This window comes from Epinephelus fuscoguttatus, linkage group LG18 (assembly GCF_011397635.1).
Source record: "Epinephelus fuscoguttatus linkage group LG18, E.fuscoguttatus.final_Chr_v1".
Classification (NCBI taxonomy): Eukaryota; Metazoa; Chordata; class Actinopteri; order Perciformes; family Serranidae; genus Epinephelus; species Epinephelus fuscoguttatus.
Window position 1 is genome coordinate 19425378 of NC_064769.1, and position 12345 is coordinate 19437722.

At 41.1% G+C, this 12345-nt stretch overlaps 1 protein-coding gene across 2 annotated transcripts; it reads right to left on the reverse strand.

The window, feature by feature from the left end:
- Positions 1 to 1100: 1100 nt before the first annotated feature.
- taok3b (TAO kinase 3b) lies at positions 1101 to 12021 on the reverse strand. Of its 2 annotated transcripts, XM_049603913.1 has the most exons (8): positions 11245 to 12021; positions 10209 to 10445; positions 9939 to 10067; positions 9584 to 9787; positions 8200 to 8439; positions 5941 to 6153; positions 5485 to 5667; positions 1101 to 3581 (listed from the first exon to the last, which is right to left on the reverse strand). In XM_049603913.1, the coding sequence occupies exons 2-8, from the start codon at positions 10392 to 10394 to the stop codon at positions 3420 to 3422; spliced, it is 1317 nt and encodes a 438-aa protein (XP_049459870.1). In that variant the 5' UTR covers positions 10395 to 10445; positions 11245 to 12021; the 3' UTR covers positions 1101 to 3419. The 2 variants fall into 2 exon arrangements, with proteins under 2 accessions (XP_049459870.1, XP_049459871.1); XM_049603914.1 differs by lacking the exon at positions 11245 to 12021 and having other exon boundaries at positions 10209 to 10850.
- Between the last annotated feature and the right edge of the window lie 324 nt (positions 12022 to 12345).

Below are 12345 nucleotides of genomic sequence, written 5' to 3' on the forward strand. Positions count from 1 at the left end.
GGCAGTAACAGGAAATGCATTTCTCAATCAGAAACTTTTACAAGTGCGTAAAGGGGAGGGTCTGTTGAGCCAAAGTAGGCAATATGTCAGTGTCATCACACCACAAGTTCAAGCTTCTGAGTGCTCGCCCTTAACAGAGGATGATTTCATCGTGACATATGGTGGTGTCGCATCCCCCAGTGACTTGTTTAAGCAAGCGTGTGAGGAGGGACCAGGAGGAATATGTAAACTTTGAAAATAACACAAACAGGGTTTTTCATGTGTTGTCTAATCTCATCTTCGTCACCACCGCCACAAACTTCTAGAAATGAGGGCCACTTCTGCTTCGAGTCACCCTATGATGTGTTTAGCTAGCCCTCTGCAACACAGGGTTAATGAGAGGTCACACTACAAGACAGGAACACGCTGAGAGCTGACCTGATGTCTGTGTTTTTAACCATGTTTGTTTCAAGCATCCACACTAGATGCCGCATCGCTGTCAAACCACTGACTGCTCGAGAAAAGACAGGGGGAACTCGACACACCACAACACTGTCAGCACTACTTCAGGTAAAGGCTAACCACTCTGCTGCCACCCTCGGGGCTTTCCAGTTGCCCCAGGGGATAATGGAGGGGTTGTGGTGAGGCAGGCAACAGTTGCAGATGGTGCCGCAGACGTCGACAATTCAAGGAAACTTCAGTGGTATTCTTGCCAATATATACAGTGCAGGCATGCCCAGAAAAGCCCCCAATCAACACCCTAAATCAAGCCTGTTGACCCTGATATGTGAGGAAGCCTTGAAAACACTGGAGGCTTTGCAGTGTAACTTCCCTCTCACCTCCCGTTATTATTTAAAGGCTCTGGTTTTCACAAGTTCTCTTTGACCTGCATGTGTGGATTTATGATAAATTACAGTAAACAGCATTTAAAATAATGTAGGTCACACATCACACCGAAAAAGAGTGAAAGTGAGAAGCCCCAGACCACATAAGTGAGCATTACAGGGAAATTCAACCACAAACAGTAAGAAATGCACTGTCATAAGATGCAGGATGTCGATTGAGACTCCCTTTTGTTTTCAACAGAATCTCTTTTATTTTGTCTTTGAACTGCACAGGAAATGGTGAATAAGGTTGTTTAGGAAAGTCCCCTTTTATTCTAACTAAATACATCTTTCTAGTAAACTTAAAATTCACACAAATTGTAAGGTTCATAACCGTTCTGAAGCTCTCAGGCAAACCTTATTCAAGCACCCCAGTAGCACTTTTATTTATGGAACCATTTGTTCGCAAGGCTTCAGTTATATGCGACCAGACAAAAAGGCCTTACTGCATATGAGAAACTTTTTTTTTTTTCATCAAATTTCAGAAAGTTTGTGAAAATGTAAAAGGCTGAAAAATCTAGAGGAGCCATTCAACGTCAGAACACACTCTGGTCAAACAGAACAAATTCAGAATTTTTTAGGTTTTCTACGTGTAAAACAAGAGCATTTATATATTGCCATCAGAAATAGAATGTCATTATATTCCTCTATTTAAAATACTTTGTTAAATTCAGGGGGACGTCTTCCACCTTGCAGCCCTGTGAGGAACATGACTGAACATTAATACAAGTCGTGGCTCTCAAATGAAAAGAGGAAACAGGTGAAGTAATACCTGCCGAACGTAACAGGGTTGCATTCAAGACCACCACATTAAACAATGTTTCAAAAACTGACCCGTGATAAAATAGTATTTATTTTTTTCCATACATATACTTCATTTTTAGAGGGTTTCACTGCATGGGGTACTCTAAATATGTCATGAGCGTTTGAAAAACTTAGTAGTGTTTTGACTCAGAGGGGGTTTCAAAATGCTTCACGTTTACATTTTGTAAAAATCAATCGTCTCTCCAAGACAAAAAACTACAAGGCTAAAGGTGGTATTAGAAATTAAGCACCAAACAATTACCTTTCCATTCGATATAAATGGAAACATTGTGCAACCTGTTCAATGACCATAATGAACATGGCAAAAAATATGTAAATCTGATCATTAGACACTAATTACTCAAATGCAATCTGGACCCACACTTTGTGTTTGCTTTTGTGGAGCCGTCGATCGGTAAACGATCACCGTGCTGATATTATAAGAAGTCTGTGGTTCCATCCACCAGCATTTATACAATCTGAGAGTCTAGTGATTTGACTTAGCAATATATTGAGCTATCGTATGACCATATCTCTATATTATAAAACAAAAACGAAGCAAAATCTTTATCATTAAGCTCTGTTATCAGTAATAGATCAGTGTCTCTGCATGTTCTAGCTATATTCTCATGTACAAATATTCATATCAAAAGTTATACAGCACAATTCTCACCATTTTCCTTTACAAGAACTTTGATTAGTGAACATTAAATGATTCACAAGTTTTAGATGAAACCAAAACAAAATGGTGCCGGCCTCAGTAAATAAAATATAGAATATAACAAACACGGAACTAAAATCTGCTTCAGGCACAACTTAAATAAAGGCATTTGTGAAAATTATCATATCAAATATGGCGCCGCTTATGTCCAGTATCCATAGGCTTAAAATGAAAAAGAAAAAAAAAAGAAATGCTTTTATTTACAAACAGCTAAAATCTCTGACAGATTCATGCTTCACTTCACAACCTGAATTTGTCCTTAAAGTGCATGCAATAATAAGCAGTTTTACCAAGTGGGATCTTGAGTTGTGATAAGATAAACGGATTGATCAAGCTAACGCCAAATTGATCATACATATCAAATAAAAAAAGAAAAGGTAAGAACTGTTGCCTAGAAAAGTGAGGGACCACAGTATACTGTATGCATAAGCACAATATGGAAGTATGACCAAAAGTTTTTTTTAACATTTTAAATGAATAAACTCTGACTTTATCCAGTGACCCCATACAGTAATATTCACATTCAGAGCATAAAAAAAGAACATAATAAAATAAAAGTAATAAAAAAAAAGACAAAGCAGCTTAACACCACGGGGGAGTCCGCAGCTCACATTCCACAATGTCCCTCCATGTAACACACACATTAAGCATCATACGAACATGATGGGATTCTACTTAAACATATCAAAGTGCCAATTTTACTAAAATTTCCTGATTTATTCAATTCATACCAAAAGGAGGAAATGGCATGGAGGAAAGAGTCTGTTATTTTTAACACATAAGTTTTGAGTTACACTGACTAGGTTTTTATTGACATGTTGCTGTAGATTCTTTTGTTTTACTTTCCCCCTTCAAGTTTCACAAAAGAAGTTCTCATTGCACGTGACACCTCGATTCGAAGATGCAATATCTAAGAGAGAAGAAAAGCAATAGAGAAAGTTATCCAGCTTTGCCACCGCGGTGCGTGACAAACGGGTCAAGTGGACGCGAAAAGGGCACGGATATGTTGTCCTCTAGAGATAAATCCACTTTCATCTGTTGTCTTCTTTGGGGAAGTCCAGAGATCCCAGGCTTCCAAAGCCAAGGCTTCTACTTTCTGTGTCAAAAGCGTTAATTTCTCTGTCCTGACGTTCCAGCAAGTGCTTGATCTTTTCAGTGCGCTCCTTCTGAAGTGCGGCCAGTTCCTCTTCAATCTGTAATCGAAGGACATGCTGGGAGTTATTTTGTTACGTGAACTCTTAACTTTAAGCTTTTGTTTTGCCCTGCCAGAGAGGGGGCTTTGGTGTCAGTAACTCCAATGCTTTTGCAGTAAGGTGTCACAAAAGCTCCAGATTAGTTTCCATTGGCTGTAGGTGATAGTTGTTGTTTTTTTTGTTTGTTGTTTTTTACCATTTTCAGACATTTTATAAACAATTAATCAATAAAAAATGAATTGTGAGTTGCAATCACCTCATAATGAACTTCCTTATTTAACTCAAGGCATATTCTTGGAAAGCCCAATCAGCAGATGCAATGGTATTTACTGAGCACTGCACAGTATGCCTACTGATAGTCCCGGGTGTATGAGCCCTGTCCATTTTGTACATTATAGTGGCTTTTCTCTCAGATCATTCTTGGAGTGTTGGATGATAAATATATTAAAATAAAATGAAAATGATAATAATTTATTGACTATTTTATTGTTTTAATCCTCTTACCACTGACTTTTTGTGTCAGCTCTGTCTTCTGCACCAGCTGGAATATGAGAGGTGTGTTACTAACTTCAACTGTGGAGATGTGCTGCTCAGTATTATGAGAATAAGCTAAACATATTAATTTAATAGTATTTCCTGAATTACCTTCATTTTAAAATATAATATCTTCGTGTCACATGTATGAAATGTTCCAAAACAATCACCTGAAACATGCTGCCTAACTGAATTATTCAAACAGCTCAAGCCACAGATCTTGTATCGGAGGTTCAGGTCAGGTTGTCAAACTAATTGGTCATATGTGCAGGTGGCAGGGCAGGTACAGTATTGCATGTCCTGATTCAGGTTTGGGAGCAGGTCTTGAAAATCAGGCCTTTAGAATACTCTTCCCTCGGACCAGAGTGTCAGCTTTGTACACAAAATATTTCTATAATAAAATTAATTTCTTTAGACTTTAAAAGCCTAGTTAATTTTTAAACAAGTAATATTCATACTGGCTTAAATAAACAATTTGATTGTATTTCCTGATCTTTGCTGAGCAACAGTTTTGTGTGGAAGGTATTAAGCCTGTCCCAGATATAGGCCTGTTGATTTCAGTGCATTAAGCAAATCATAACCTGGGCTATTAATTGAAGTTTTACGGTAGCACTAAACACAAAGTGCAGCTGAGGCAAAATATTGGACATTTTGGCTTGATGGTGGCCCCCTAATCCTGAGGAAGACATGAATATATGAACCAGATTTCATGACAATCCATCCGATAGTTGAAGATTTTTCGGTCTGGACCAAAGAAGTCGACCAAACATCCAACACCACCATCCCCTGAGCCATGCCACTAGGTCCACGTATGGCTTAAAATATTTGGGAAAAAAAAACAACTTTTTTCAATTATTATTTAATCTCATGCACACAGCATTGGGGTCTGGGGGCCCCTAACAATGAAGCAGTGAAGCTAATGTCAACAGAACAAATAAAGGCCTTTAACCCTTTAAATGACCCTGTGGCTTGTCCTCCAGCACCATTCCCATGACCAAACTTCTCAAAAAACCAAACTTCTTTGCTCTGTTTTCCTCCAGTTTGAAATGCCCCATTCATGTGCACCGCAATCCTTTAAATTCATCCTACTGTTGTAGCTGTCTACTATGAGCTTTACCAGTAGGACGAGGGCGCAACATGTCACCTCCAATGGATTCCAGAGTTCCAACCAACCATTAGGAGCCACCCACTGCTTTCCCATGCATTGCATGTCCAGAAATGCATGTCCATGTCCCAACAGAAGTGCTGCTGTTAACATATAAGGTGTCTCTCCAGACATTTATCTGTCCTGAGGTCATTCCTTTGAACAGTATGTTGTCATGCTGGATTCATTTAAAGTATTTTAGAATGGCTTTAAGCTTAAACCTACCTTCTGTTCAAGGTGCGCTCTGCGTATGGAGACCTTCTGCTCAAGTTTCTGCTGCTCTCGCTCGTGTTGGGTCTCCATCTGCGACTTGGTTTTTCTCTGGTAGGCGTCCAGGAGCTCCATCTCTTGCTTCAGCTGCTGCTTTAGAGCTTGGCACTCTGTCTCCTGCTCTGCGTCTAATCGCATCTAGAGACCCAGCAAGACAGAGGTAGTTACAAACACATTAACAACAAGCATAGGTTGGGCCTCATTTATCAAACTGCAGGCCAACAACTTTTTGCAAAAGATCTCAATTAAACAAAATGAAGTTTTCAAAAATGGATGCACATGTAGTCATGAGTGTTACCATCAGTCTGAGCTGAAGATCAAATGTGTTGTACGAATAAATACACAACAAACAAATCATGAATGAGGCCCACTTTTTGCTATTCATGACAAGATGCTTCAGGATCCTCGTACCGCTTGTGAAGCCATCATCTCATTGATGCTCTGCTCATACTGCTCAGCCAGTATGGCCAGCTTGCGTGTCTGCTCCTCTTTTAGGCTCTTCAATATCGTCTTATGGTCACCTTTGGGAGAGACCTCCAGCTGATGGTTTCTAAGAGCTTTGTACTGCTTGTTCTGCACCTTGCAAGTATCCTGGAACTGTTTCTTGATCTGCATCTCCAGCGTCTACAGAGGGTTAACAGAGAGACAAATGTTAGCGTCCTGTTCTTTCAGCTTACACACAATCAAAAGTCATCCAGTTATAGGTACGGCATAAACCAGATTTTGTTACTAGTTCAATTTGACCTTAACATGGATGCAAAATAATTCTACTGTTTTTTTTTAAATTACAGTAAACACTTGGCTACTCTCTTGCAGTATCCCTCTTATTTGATTGACAACGAAACAATTTGTGGATTAAGTGGTAAAATGATTTATGGATTTATCTGCAATGCCCTTGAACAGTTCAGTTTGCATACCGAAAGTGAGCCTTCACTGCTCAACATTGTAGCTGAAGCAAACTAGAACCATCACCTAACAGTTGCAGTGGCGCACCATCACAACAGGCAAACTGGGCAAATGTTTGGGGCCCCCAGTGTCCACTCATGTTAGCACATTTTCCGATGACAGCTATAAACCCCTTTAAACATCCCATAAAGGCACTATACTGTGGACTGTCAATGCCCCAAACCCCCCTAAATGGGGCCCCTAGAAAGAAAGAGAAAGAGAGCATGAGGCGTGCCCCTGATGTGAGGCTGCGGTGACCTGAGCTGAGGGCATGAAGTTAAACGTGACAGTGCAATGTGTGTGCAATTTAGGCTTTCTGTCAGTGAATAGATGCTACAACTCTTAAAGACCAAAGCCAAGCTCCTGTCATGCTTGTCATCTGCTGATTAAAGTGAAAAGGGTTAGCAAAGGAGGAAACCACCAGGACTAAAAAATGAAGCCAACAAAGAAGTGCCAAAAACTGCAGTTCCGTATATGGCCACTTGGGCTTGAAGCCAGAAGTGAGTCAATCCCCATACACACTCATGTTAAAATGCCCCAACTTTACAGCAATAATAAAAATGTTTAAAGGCAGGTACAAAAAACATTTTTGGTCACTATTGCTAATTCTCCCTTCATGACAACTGTACAGGGGGTGAATTTTTATATAACTTCATATAACCTTTTACATTTAAATAGCACTTAAATTTACGCATAATTATGGACAGGTTGCCTTGGGTGACACACTGGCTTCGGAAAGTGTCCTCGGCTTCTCAGTCAGATCCTTTCCTTGCTCCTCCAGAGCACCACCCTCTCGTCCAAATATTGTCACTTCTGGCTCCAAAAACCTAGATGGCGACAGCTGGAATGCTAAACTCAAGGCTTCAAAACAGGAGTCCATAAACAATACGTGGCATCACAGTAGCTAGTCAGCTTCATCACATGGAGCAGTGACAATCACCTGAAGCTTAATATCAGCAAAACCAATGACCTTGTGGTGGACTACCAGAAGAACAGGACGGAACACAAAGTTGTAGCCACGACAACGTGGACGCTTCACACACATCTTTAACCTGAAAGCACAGACGATCTACACAATCAAAACAGATGTGAGGTGAACACCCAAGTTAGTGTCACCAATTCAAATGTCTCCTTTTCTGTTCCTGTGTTATGGCGTTGAATCATGGCCAGAATTTGAGGTTGACCTTTGACCTTTTGGATCTAAAATGTCTTCACTTCGTCATTTTATCCTACTATACTTATGTGTGAAATGTTGTCACAATTAGCATTTGAATTATTCAGTTATAGCCAAAAACGTGTTCTGTGAGGTCATAGTGACCTTGACCTTTGACCTTTGACCAACAAGATCTAATCTTAAGTTCAGTTTAAAGAAATTCCCTCCAGGTGTTCCTGAAAATTTGCATTCACGAGAAAGAGACGGACAGACGGACATGGAAGGAGCAGTTGTCATGGCAACATTGTTAATGATTGTTACTACAGATTTCTGATGGGCAATTTAGAATAAGAACAGAAGATACATTTTAGGCCAACCAAATGTCAGAAGTGCAGAACAGTCGAGGGGACAGCACCTGCAGAGCTTTCATATCAAACCAATTATGTAATCCTCCTGTCATGAAACATGTCCCATCCCTTTTAAAGACAAACTTGTTAACTTACTGAAATGAAGTCTTCTGGATAACAGCTCACTAAATAACTACACAGTGGCAAAGAGGAAGTTCCACACACCTTGAGGTTTCTGGGCTGCTGCCGCTGCTCCAGAGTGTGTTTCCTGTGTAGTTCTCTCTGCCGCCGGCCGTTGTACTCCTCCTGGTTTTCCAGCTCTGTCTGGTGCTGCAGCCTCATGAGTTCAATTCGCAACTTCTGCAGCATCTGCAGCTGCCTGCGCTCCATGTCCTGGGTGGACTCGTCCTGCCGGATCATCAGGGCATGTTCCATCTCCTTCTGGGTCCTCTTCTTGTTCAGCTCCTGGGACGACAAGTTTGATGTAATGTCATTTTTAATGACAACAAATTCAGCCCCTAAATATTCCAATTTACTTTTGGATACTAAAAGGTACAGATGAATGACCAGAGCTGTGTATTTTAGCACCATTTACTACATTGCACATAGTTTCTTATAAAAGCTTGACTGCTTCCACCGGTTAAATTTGGTGTCCCTCTTTATTCTGTGTCAAGTCTTCTTCTTTTGTGCTTGTTTTTGCTGATATATTTCAGAACTGAAGTGTCTTCTTTATACACCTATGCAGATGACACACAACTTTAAATTGTAAATGGACGTACCTTTCTAATAGTCCATCTATTCAAAGCACCTTAACACTACATGTCACATTCACCGATTCACACACAATTTCATACACTGGTGGTCAAGGCTGTCATACAAGTTGTTAATCAGTTAACCATTCACATGCACTCATACAACAGTTTAGGGAGTATCTTGCCTGAGGATACTTAGAGGAGGAGACACCAGTTATCCGATTAGTGGATAACCTGTTCTACCTCCTGAGCCACAGACCACTTTCTTGTGGGAATTGTTTATCCAACCGAGGTGGTAAATTATCCAGATTGTTACCTGTAATTAGGAAATGACGGCCGAAACAACAGGCACACTAAATATAATAATGATTTTAGCATGTAATTGTGTGCCTTTACTCTGTGTACCTCTACATTAATGTTATAATTCACAAAAGTATATTCATTTTTTAACTGTGTTAGTGATGGTAGCTGACCTCTGCTGTGAAATACAATGTTAAAACGCAAAATTCTGCATTCTAGTTGCCATTTAATCTCACAGTTTAAAGTATTAGAAAATACAATTTCTTAAAAATAGAAAATTGAGAATGTTTTATAGTGGGGGAATGAGCTATTTTGTTCAGCATAACGAGGGCTGCTCTGAAGGCCACCATGTGTACCACCTTGTTAAGGCCCTTTTCAAATGTGAATATCTTAACTGGTTCCGGATTCATAATGTGACGTATGCTGTTTTATTTTTTCTCTTTTATGTCATAAAAACGTAAATTGAATACCTTGAGATTTTTGTTGAAGTCAGTCAGGGTAGCAGTTTGTAGAAATCACTTATTTCTTATCAATTAAATGTCATGAAGTCACATTACCTCTCTCAGTTGCTCCTGTTCAAACTCGTGCTTCCTGACTAGACTCCGGCGTTTGAGGGCCCTGCAGCTCCGGTCGTAGACCAGCCTCTGCTGGGCCAATAGATGAGCTTCCTCCTCAGCCTGAGAGCGCTGTATTGTTTCTTTGTGCCTGGACAGACGCTCCTGCTTCTCCTCCTTGGGTGTACAAGGGTCTTCGCTCATCTCCTTTAACACAGACACAAATAAAAAACACAAAAATAACAGAACAGATTGAAAGGAGTGTGAATTATCTGAAGACACTCATAGAGAATTTGTATCATGTTGAACAAGCATATGAAGTCATCAACTTTCCAGTGTTTTTGTTGGTGATATTTACTTCTTTGATCTTGTCTTTGCAAAGCCTGTACTCCTTTTTCTGATTCTCTAAGAAAGTAGTCAGCTCTTTCTTTTGCTGAGCAACAATCTGTTGCTGGATCCTCCTCTCTTCTGCTGCAACTGCCTTCATCTGTGAGGACACATTCAAACACTCAAATCAGCACCCTTTATTGATCTCCTAACACACAGACTCAAGTTTGGCATGAAGTGAATTCAGTCACTCTGTAGTTTCTGCCTCATTCACAAACAGCACCTGCTGCTGAGGATGTACCTCTTTGTCTGTTTGAGCAGCGTGGCGTTTGGCCAGTCTTTCCAGCTCAATGTAAGTGTTGTTCGCTTGTGTCTCTAATTCCTTCTGCAGCCGGAGCCTATGCTCATCCATCTCGGCCTTTAGCCTGTTCTCCAGGGCGATCAGCTGCTTCTGGTGCTGCCGCCGCATGCGCTTATACCCAGACATCTGCTCCCGCAGCTCAAAGTCCTGCTCATGCTCCTGGATCTACCTGATGACCTAGACGGAGGAACACAGGAAGCAGGAAGTAAAAGAGACGGAGCAGGGAGAGAGAAACAACTGCTGTGGGGGAGACGGGGCAACAAAAAGGGAAGACAGACAGATGGTAAGTCAGAGGCTAGGGCCTAAAAACAGACCACATGCAGTTGTGCAAACTGGAAAGTAATTGGTTTGCAGATTATTGCACATCCAAGAACTTGATATAGAAGTCTGACAGTCCTTCAGGGTTGACAGTGTCAGTGCCTTTCAGCATCAGTGTCACACAAAAGAGGTAAAGTTTATCAATATACAAAGGCTCTGCTGTTTTAACACTAGAAAGCAACATGAATTGATCAATCACCTTAGCACCAAACATAACATTTATGATGCCAGTATCAGGCTCAGGACCAATCTGTAAAAAGACCATTTAAGATAGACATGTCAGAAGATGTGCAAATGCACCATTTACAACCTGACAAAAAACAAAATCTCATCAGTAACAGACATGAGGCAGAGCTTTATAAGGAATAGCCTACATATAAATGCAATGCACACACATAAAAGCAGAGGCAGAGAGGGAAGCTGAGGATGGAAAAAATGACATCCATTAACAGGATCTGGTTGCCATGACTACAGATGTACAGCTGAGAACACAGACACCCCTTCCCTCCCCTCGTCACCCCCCGCCGCCAGCACGCATACACGCACACATACACTGACACACGCGCGCGCGAGCACACACGCGTATTTTTTTTTTTTTTTTTTTTTATGCAAACGGAGAGAGGGAGAGAGAGGGAGAGAGAGAGAGGAAGCTGCGTACCAAAGATGCTGATTTGATGGTGGCAATGTGTTCACAGATCTTGCAGTCGAGAGACCGGCTCTTGTGAGAAGTAGGCCGCAGCTCTGGCCTGGTGTCCCTGTGCACAGCCTCATCCCTCACGCAAGCATGGTCCTGCAGGGGGGGAGGAAAAGGAGGAGATAGTGGGGCTGGGTGCTTCCCAGGCCCTCCGCACTCGCTGCTTCTGCTAGAGCTGCTATTATTGCCGAATCTCCCTGAATGCAGCACACATCCAGCTTTAAATGCATCCTTCCCCCGCTTGTTCCCCCGCTACTGTCTGCAAGTTCTTCCTATGAGAGAAAAGGGCATTGCCAAACAATTGCAGGCACCACCGAGAAGGCAGCTACTGGATGTAGTCGTTTTTTCTGGCGTCCCCCTCTTCCCAAAGAGGAGGAACCAAATGGCTCCGGTGGATAAGGGTTGAATTATGCAATGCCTACCATTGATAATCGGAGAAAGATAGCACGGGGATGTATTTTACTGCCACTCTTCTTTTCCGTTTCAAAATGCAAGAAATGTTTGGGAGGAAAACCACTTTCCCTGTGTTCCAGTGATCGCATGTGTTGCCATATTTAAAAATGTTGGAATCAGATAAGGCACATCCAAACATGGTTTTCCCTCGAATATGTCGCTTGATGATCCGTTTGTATTCCACTCGAATTTCTGTCCTACATTTACAGCGCACTTGGTCATGGTAGGTGGTTCTGGTGCCTTCTATTCATCTCTTTCCTCGGTCCCTCTTCTACACTCCCCCTTCCTTTAAAGAGACACCACAATACTACAGGCACATCTCGACGAGCCTCAAGTTATTTCACATAAGGATCCATCACCAGATTATTCTCTTTAGAAATAAAAATTGATTCGTGACAGCAGTGTGACATGTCAATATTTTAAAAATAAAATTGCGTTGTTATCATTATTGCTGGATATTTTCACCAAATCCACTCCTTTATTTTTAAATCATTCAGCCTCATCACATTATATACGGAGCAGCTATATGATAACGTTTATACTTTTAGACATAAACATATTTTTCCTTAATACTTCTTTTTTTCAGAGGGAGATTGGAAAATGAGATCCATA

Excerpts from the sequence above, each read along its gene's own strand:
- taok3b (XM_049603913.1), bottom strand. The coding sequence starts at position 10,394 with ATGTCTGGGTATAAGCGCATGCGGCGGCAGCACCAGAAGCAGCTGATC. Across the intron at positions 8,440-9,583 it reads AACAGGAGCAACTGAGAGAG|GAGCTGAACAAGAAGAGGAC; the intron begins GTAATGTGACTT and ends TTGTCGTCCCAG. Across the intron at positions 5,668-5,940 it reads AGATGATGGCTTCACAAGCG|ATGCGATTAGACGCAGAGCA; the intron begins GTACGAGGATCC and ends CTGGGTCTCTAG.